At 39.8% G+C, this 9,161-nt stretch overlaps 1 protein-coding gene across 1 annotated transcript in view; it reads right to left on the reverse strand.

Moving 5' to 3' along the window:
• The window catches only part of TDRD12 (tudor domain containing 12), a 39,568-nt gene extending 35,600 nt beyond the window's left edge, over nt 1-3,968 (reverse strand). The window contains exons 1-4 of the mRNA XM_052797888.1: nt 3,886-3,968; nt 2,551-2,712; nt 2,116-2,252; nt 406-525 (exon numbers count right to left, since the gene is read on the reverse strand). Coding sequence (XP_052653848.1) covers nt 406-525; nt 2,116-2,252; nt 2,551-2,712; nt 3,886-3,906 — 440 coding nt within the window. The 5' untranslated portion in view covers nt 3,907-3,968. The remainder of the gene's footprint in view (nt 1-405; nt 526-2,115; nt 2,253-2,550; nt 2,713-3,885) is intronic.
• Nucleotides 3,969-9,161: the final 5,193 nt, after the last annotated feature.

Raw genomic sequence — 9,161 nt, forward strand, 5'->3', positions numbered from 1 at the left:
CACCTATAGAACTTCAGTTCAGCTAAAAAAAAAAAAGTAGCAGGAGTAAGAGAAGCACCTGTAAGAAACAGCACATAAGGATAGATTAGTAAAGAAGTTCATGTGCTAGGAATCAAGAGATACAGCTCTGGGATGATAGACAAAGGGCAAGAACTGCCAGAAACTTGTCTAAACTTCTGAAGGTTTTTAAATAAATACCAAAAGATTCAAACAGGTGAATAATAAACCCCAAATCATTAAGGAATCAATTCCATTTAAGAACTGCTCCTCCGAAACAGAAACAGTTTTCCAAATCTCATTTCCTATGTTCTTCTTGAAACATAACCTCTCCTAAAAAAAATTTCTGCAATGAACTTCACACTTAAGAAATTTACGAATAGAATATATTTATTAAACTCAACTTACACTATTTTTGCCGTATCTTCACAAAAGTCGATACGCAACGTCACCGGTTTTGTGCGAAACAGTCTACACTTTTTTGCTCTATATGGGATCCGCATAAATGCTTCCAGTGCAACTCGAATGCTTAAAAACAAAGCAGAAATAATCTCATTTTACAGAGCAGATTTTTTTTCTCCAGAAGTCATTGGTCTCATACACATCCTTCCATTACCCTATACCTGACAACACAGTTCTTCCAAAGGTTTGGCTCCCACTGTGGAACACCCTGAAACCATTGTTTTATTTTTCTCCCGCAGCGAGTTGCTACCAGGAGCAATTAGTGAACAGTTTCGGTCCAGTTATGAATACACTTATTTACTCAAAATCTTTCTGATCCTCCACCACTACTGTTTGAAGTCTTTTCATGATATTTAGCCCTCATACTACCACATACACTACCCGGTACTGCATATTCATGTTGCAATTATTACTTCTGTGTGAGAAACCATGTATGATTAACATCAGCAAGAAGGAAATCTAACGAATACACTAATTTGCATTTGTACTCATTTCCCTAAAAAGAATTTATTCTTTATAAAGCTATCACTAGAGTGTTAATCTCATCCTTTACACTTGGTTTGGTTGGAGACTTTTAATAACCAGCAAGACACCATAGATAGCAAGCTTTTAAGATCCATATATGTATCACTTTTGTTCAAATTTTTATTTTACAGTGAAAACACAGTAAATCACACATTTACTTCTAGTTGAACATATTTTAAACTTGGGGCATTGTCAAGTTGTTTTCCAATACAGCAACATTCAATTTAAAAACATTATTTAACTTAAGATTAATTTTAAAATATTTTAAATAAGCTTTCTTAGTTTTGTGGAATGCTACAACTAAAACATTTGTTAAACCTTCTTTTACTCAAAGTTGTAAATTTTATAGATGAACTTTAAATCTAGCTAAGAGCTAGAACAGTTATTTTTTAAAACACATTTTTTAAGATTTTAGAAACAGTAAGTTTCCTAGTAGTTTTATTAAAAATTGGGAACCTGTGAAAACTCACCTTTATTGCACCACGCCAAGACAGACTGTCAGCTCTTAGTAAAGTAAACAAGCTAGTAAACTGCAGTGGGAAAAACCCCACATATTTGTGTCTAGATGTCAAAAGGTAGTTCAGCATGTGAAACCCTGCTTCCATGTACGCTTTGTGAATGATCTTCACTGGTTATAATTTTTAGTTTTTTAGTATATAATGACTTAATAAGGAAGGAAAGTATATATAAATAACGTTAACTGGCAATCAAACATTTCAGTCATAACAAACTGCCATTATTTCAATTTCAAACCTTTAAAAAGCCAAAACCTACAATAGAAAGCATCTTCAAAAATTCACAAAACAAAGACTGGTTTGCTTGCACACTTGCAAGGGCCTATCATATGGCTATGTCGTGGTCTAAACACTACTGAGCAACAACTGAAAACATCAGTGTTATCAACATTCTTCGCTCTGAACTCAAAACATAGCACTGTACCAGCTACTAGGAAGACAGTTAACTCTATCCCAGCTGAAACCAGGACAGGCTAGCAGTTTCTTGTGGACCCAATCCACAGGTCAATTAAAACAAAGCCTTGCCACTATCAATCTAAATAAATATTAATAGTATTTGTATGCATTAACTAACAAATACATTTCAGTGACAGTGTCAAAAACCCCAAACACTTACTCTTTTGATTTAACAAAAATGTATTTGGCATAATCCACAAGAAAACATTCTGTTTGATAATGATCTGTACAGTACATGATTGACTTTATAAGCGCTCTACACCAACATTTGAGTTCCTCACTGAAAACCACACAAATCTGAAAAAGAAAGAAGACAGCAGGTTCTTGTAAATGGAGCGAATTACAGACAAAGTTTTTTTAGAGGCAAGAATATAGTATTTATTATACAGCCCTCAATTTTCTTTTTAAAATGCAAGAATTGCAGCTTATGTAGTTATTAAGTTTACAGGTAAGAAGATATAACCCATATAGATGCCATTATCTACTGTTATACATAGCAATATAAAAAAAAAATATTAATGCATATCTTGGGTACCTCACCCCCAAATGCAAATAACAGATTATTTCTATCTACACAATATAGCAATGATTTTACCTGGCCTTCTTCTACTGTTGGTGGTTTTACTTCATCCACATCTTTATAAGATTTGTCATAGAACTGATTCATTTCAGCATTCAGGTTTTTATATTCTATTTCATCGACTATGTAAGGCTCACATCCTTTCATAGTAACCCAAAAGCAACCTGGATCTTCAATCTGAGGCAAGGGGTAGATAACAGTAATGAATACTATTAGCTCCTGCTAAAATGTTAGGATGTTTTTAAAAACATCTGAGCAGCAGATGTAACAATAAAACTTAAAATCTTTAGCGAGGCACCTTAAAAATTACGGTGACTCATACTTAGCATACAGAATGTTAACAAGCAAAAACATCTTTCGACTTCAGACCATTAGTTCATTAAATGACTTCTCAGCTTGTAAGTTTCTTTAGCACTAAAAAGTTGGTTAAACCAAACAGTGGGTAAAGTGCAAAGGCATAAAGCTTTATTTACTTCCATATTATCTTCAAGAAGTACATATAAAAAAACCCAAACGCACAACAAACCCCACCAATGGGTTTTTCTTCATGCTCAGAGAGTCTACAAGAGTCAGTTTCTTTAAAACAGGGTTGTATCTTTCTGCTCAGCCTTTGTAAACCTTTATATCCCAGTCTTTCAGCTCATCTGGGTCCCCAGTTGTTGTGGGTTAATCCCAGTAGGCAGCTAAACACCACACCGCTGCTTCCTCACTCCCCTGCAGAGGGATGACTGAGAGAATTGGAAGGGTAAGAGTGAGAAAACTCATGGGTTGCCATAAAAACACCTGAATAGGAAAAGCAAAAGCTGCACATGCAAGCAAAATAAGGAATGCATTCGTTGTTTCCCATTGGCAGGCAGATGTTCAGCCATCTCCAGGAAAACAGGTCTTCATCATGCGTAATGCTGACTCGGGAAGACAAATTCAATAAACGCAAACATTCCCTTTTCCTCCTCCTTCCCTGCAGCTTTTATTGCCGAGCATGACCTCATATGGTATGGAAAATCCCTTTGGTCAGCTGGGGTCAGCTGTCCTGGCCATATTCTGGGAAGACAATTTTTCCATGATCTCTTGTGGAATTCAGTAGAATCTAGTACTATACTACACTCTATTTATGTTGCACATCTTCCATTTTTTATTTTAACTGCATCCCTACTAACCTCTTTTGAAACAAAACCAACACAAACACCTAAAAGAAATGACAAAACATATATAATCCACATATGAACCTACACATGTAAAAAATTGCTTCTGAATGGAAACAGAGGCATCATCTTATTTGTAAATCTGACTTGCAGAGAGTAGCACTGAAATAAATAGCAATCCTTTAAACTTTAAAAAACACCAGCATACCTCCAATAGCAAGACTTCCATTCTTCTCAGCTTAAGTCTCTCAACACTACTGTAAAAGAACAGCAAACATTTGATTAACCGTTTTCAGAGCTTCATTTATTTGAAGCATGTCTAAGGAGTGTACACCTAAGGCAAGCCTATAGATCTTTTACTACTTGTGTCAGGAGCATTAGTCTAGGCAACTGATTTACACTTATCAAAGGGTTCAAGCCAGCCTTCTTAACAAGGCACTATATTAAAGTCTAATTCACATTTGCCATCCACACTTATTTACACACAACCACATCAATTTTTAGTACACCAAAACCTATCTGTTATCCTCAACCTACTTACAGTATATAGCTGCTTATCTTACATTCAAAGACCAACAGAAATAGGCTGATTGAAGACAAGGGCTGCTACAGTCTATCTGCAAGACTAAACCAACAGAAACACCAGAGGAAAGTGTTTGCATCATTAAAAAACCCCAAACCTAACACAAAAGAAGAGTCCCAACCTTAGCAAACAATTTTAGCATAACAGGGATTTTTATCAGTATTTCATGTTACACTCATCTGCAATGGTACATATCATACCTAAGCATTACAACGGAATAATAAAATACCTATGGACTGAAGTAATTTGCATTATGGACTGAAGTAATATGCATTTCATTTTGGCACAAACCAGCACATCACAATATCATCACTGCAGTGTCTAGCTTACCACTTAAGAGAATTCACAGTGGAAACTGGTGCCTAATAAAATGTTTTGGGAAAGGAAAGTCAAGACATTGGCCTTCCACTTTCAAAGGTAGTGTTGAACAAGTCAGCACGAAATAAGAAACAATACAGTTACACTGTGGTCATAACTAGCAAAATGCTTTGCTAAGAGATGGTACTAATGATTCCCAGTTTGACATTACAATTAAACAGCTGAAGTTATTTTAGAAGCTTTACTTAATATCATGATATAAGCATACCATCCAGGTTACACAGAAGTCTCTTAACACTGCACTACAATATACTATAACACAAGATACATAGTGCTGCCTTAGACACTTAAAAAAAATACACACTTTGGTTTCAGGAATAACATGTGAGAGGCATAAATAACCTCTCCTAATCTCTCAGTTTAAGACATACAAAACTAATAAATGACTTACCAAAGCAACAAGGATATTGTTGACACTTTGTCATTGAGAACTAAATGAGAACACAAGTGCTTGCTCAAATCCCACACCCAGCACTAAGGATACTTACTTTGTAAAGATGCAAGAGATCACTAAACACCTCTCCAACAACACAAGTCTGATACAAACGCTCCCAGAAAAAACAATCAACTCGCTATCCCAGGCTCTCTCCCTCTAGTCAGTCCTAATCCTACTAAAACCCCCACATTTAATAGGCACAGTGCAAGGAAAGAAGACTACAATAAAAAAAGGAAAAACCATTAAGAAACTATGTTTTTTTATTTTACGCCCCCCCCCCCGTTCTACCTTAGTTTCACTCTGTCCTGCGTAAACAACAAACCCACTAACCTTAGTCACCAACACCACGACGTCCATAGGCGCCCAAACACAGACCTACACCCGCTCCCTGCTGCTCTCTTTAGAAGCTTCCAGAGGCAGCCGGCCCTCCCGCCTTCAAAATCACACCCCGTGCGCATGCGTACGCAGGCCGCAGACTACAATTAGGCAGTGCGCGCCGTCAGGGCACCGCCTTGCGTTTGCTGCGCAGGCGCCCTGTGGCGGTGAGGCGATGCGGGGTGGTTGGTGGCGGTGGGGATGCGCGTTCTCGGTGTGGTTTGAGAGCGCTGTAACGGCGCGTTCTCGACTCTTTAAGCGTATTGTTGTGGGAAATGAGCCTTAAGTGAGAGTCTTGTTTTTCTGCTGTGCTTGCTCCGTCTCGGGGGGGGCAAGACTCGCTGTGCAGCCCTGGTGGTGCCTCAGGCTGAGGAGGGAGGGGGCCGGCCAAGAACGCGGTGGAGCAGCTGGAAGGCAGTGGGTTGGAGTTGTTCCTGTCAGTGGTGGTGTCTTCCCCAGGCAGGGTTGCATCCCACACTGTGAGGCGGTAGCGGCCAAACCTGAAGTAGAGCGTATTCTTGAAAGGTTTGTAAAATCAGGCAGGTGGGGAGAAAGGACTTAGCACTTCTCTATTGGCGTTCAGCTATGCTACTTAAATATATACGTAAGCGCAACAGAAAACAGCTGTTGTAAGTGTCGCGTAGCGTTTAGGCCTTAAAGAAAATGTTACTTTGCTCTAGCATCTCAAGCTCTGTGATAAAGCAGCTACTCTTTTTTTTTTTCTTTTTTTTAATTCACTCTGTTGCATACTACTGTTTCCATTCAGGCTTTTAAAAAAAAAGTATTTCAGGCCTGATTTAGTTTTGCACAAGGCTGCATAGACAAGGTGCCAGCCCAAGAGAAGGGGATGAAACATGCAGCAGGGAATAAAGCCCACCTCTTTGAGCAAAAGCCCATACTTAAGAGTGGCTCAATATTTTGAAACTACAGCTTTAATCATCGATATTTTTAACTTACTATTAAAAGATATTTGCTGTATGTAAATTCTAAACCATTTCTGCTTCCATTTAATGATTGTCATCACTTTCTAGATAAAATAGTATATTTTTCTTACTTTTTTGTTACTTTTGTCCTTTGTCCTTCAAGCTCCCCCTACTGGACCATTTTCCTTTTGTGGGTGGAAAAAAGTTACAGGAGACAGTCAAAGATGGGAGAGGCAGACTGTTCACTTAAGACACGGATTTAGTATTGAAATAGCTGGTTTTGACACACAGCAAAATTTATATTAGAATTAAAGGCATAATGTACAGCAACATGCAGATTATGCATGTAAGATTTTCTGTATGAAGCTAACATGCAGTAAAAAGTTCTGTAAGAATCTAACCTGTATCTAGGTTGCTGAATGATTTTTTTTTCCCTAAAAATACTATCTCCCAATAGCTGCTTTCTACCACAAAAGTAAACTGGTAGAACAACCATAAGGTACAGAACAATAAAAAAATAATCAGGGAAGCTCTCCAGCAACTATAAAAGACTATATTGCAAAATCAAAGCAGTTGCAGATTACATAATTTCTCTATTTTTTGTATTTATATATATATATATTGTTTTGTATATTTGGATTTATGATCTCGAGGAATATGGGCCAGATGAATAGTAAAGTGAAGACCCTGAATTTTAGGAGAGTGAACTTCCAGTTCTTTTAAGGAGAGAGCCCCTGGGAAACTGCCCTCAGTGATAAAGGACCAGAAGAGAGCTAGCAGCTCTTTAAGGATGTTTTTCTTAAAGTACAAAAGCTCTTGATTCCCCTGAGTAAGAAATCAGGTAAGGAGGGCAGGAGACCAGCATAGCTGAGTAAGGCCCTTCTGGTCAACCTGAAGTGTGAGAAAGAAATGCATAGGCACTGGAAGCAGGAATATATATCCATAGGGAAGAATGTAGGGATGCTGCCTGGGTATATAGGAATGGGATCAGGAGAGCTAAGGCACAGCTGGAGCTGAATTTGGCAAGGGATGTGAAGAAGGATGAAGACTCCTACAGGTATGTTGATTGGAAAAGAAGGACTTGAGAAAATGTATACACCCCCACCCCCTGATAAATAAGTTGGGAGATCTAGTGACAACCCACATGGAGAAGGCTGAGGTACTCAACAGGTTTTTTGCCTCGGTTTTCACTGGCGGTTGCTTTTCCCACATCTCTCAAGTCCCTGAACCTCAAGGTAGGGAGTGGGGGAATAAGTCTCTCCTGTTGTAGGAGAAGACCAAGTTCAAGACCATCAGAGGAACCTGAACGTAGGAAGTCTATGGGACCTGACAAGATGCATCCCAGGGCCCTGAGGGAACTGGCAGGTGCAGTTGCTAAGCCACTCTCCATCATATTTGAAAAGTTGTGGCAATCAGGCAAAGTCCCCAGTGACTGGAGAAAAGGGAATATCACACCCATTTTTAAAAAGGAGGACCCTGGTAACTACAGACCAGTCAGCCTCACCTCTGTGCCTGGTAAGAGCATGTAACAGATTCTCCTGGAAGCTATGTTGAAGCATAGGGAAGGCAGGGAGGAGATTGGAGACAGCCCATGTACCTTCACCAAGGGTAAATAGTGCCTGACTAATCCTAGTGGCCTTCTGCAATGGAGTGACTACATCAGTGGACAAAGGAAGAGCAACCTGGAGTTCTCTAAGGCCTTTGGCAAGGTCCCTCACAACATTCTTGCCTCTAAACTGGAGAGAGATGGATTTTGATGGATGGGCTATTAGATGTGTAAGGAATTAGCTGGATGGCCACATCCAGAGACTTACAGTTAATGGCTCAATGTCGAAAGGGAAACTAGTAATGAGTGGTGGCCCTCAAGGGCATGTACTGGGATCAATACTGTTTAGTATCTTCAATAATGACATAGATAGTAGGATTGAATGTACCCTCAGCAAGTTTGCAGATGACACCGAGCTGAGTAGTACAGTTGGTATGCTAGAGGGAAGGGGTGCTGTCTGGAAGGACGTTGATGGGTGTGAGAAATGGGCCCATGTGAAACTTGTGAAGTTAAACAAGGTCAAGTGCAAGCTCCTGTGCCTGGCCTGGGGTAATCACCAGTATCAGTGCAGACTGGGGAATGAAGGGATTGAGAGCAACCCTGCAGAGAAAGACTTGGGTGTAGTGGTGGATGAAAAATTGTACATGAGCTGGCAATGTCCACTTGCAGCCCAGGAAGCCTATCGTATCCTGGGCTGCATACATGGGAGGTGATTTTCCCCCTCTTCTCTGCTCTTGTGAGACCCCACCTGGAGTACTGTGTCCAGCTCTCAAGTCCCCAGTACAACAAAGACATGGACCTGATTGAGTGGGTCCAGAGGAGGGCCATGAAAATGGACAGAGGGCTGGAGCACCTCTACTGTGAAGAGAGGCTGAGAGAGTTGGGGATGTTTGGCCTGAAGAAAAGGTTTTGGGGAGACCTTATGTTGCCCTTCAATACTTAAAGGGGGCTTCTAAGAAAGATAGAGACTTTTTACCAGGACCTGTAGTGGCTGCACAAGGAGTATGGTTTTAAACTGAAAAAGAGTAGATTTAGATTGGGTATATGGAAGAAATTTTTTACAGTGAGGGTGGTGAGACACTGGAACAGGTTGCCCAGAGAAGTTGTGGATGTCCTATCACTGGAAGTGTTCAAGGTCAGGCTGGATGAGGCTTTGAGCAATGTGATCTAGTGAAAGATGTCCCTGCCCATGCCAGAGGTGTTAGGTTAGGTGATCTTTAAAAGGTCCCTTCCAACCCAAACG

Source organism: Harpia harpyja, chromosome 9 (genome assembly GCF_026419915.1).
Source record: "Harpia harpyja isolate bHarHar1 chromosome 9, bHarHar1 primary haplotype, whole genome shotgun sequence".
Taxonomy (NCBI): domain Eukaryota; kingdom Metazoa; phylum Chordata; class Aves; order Accipitriformes; family Accipitridae; genus Harpia; species Harpia harpyja.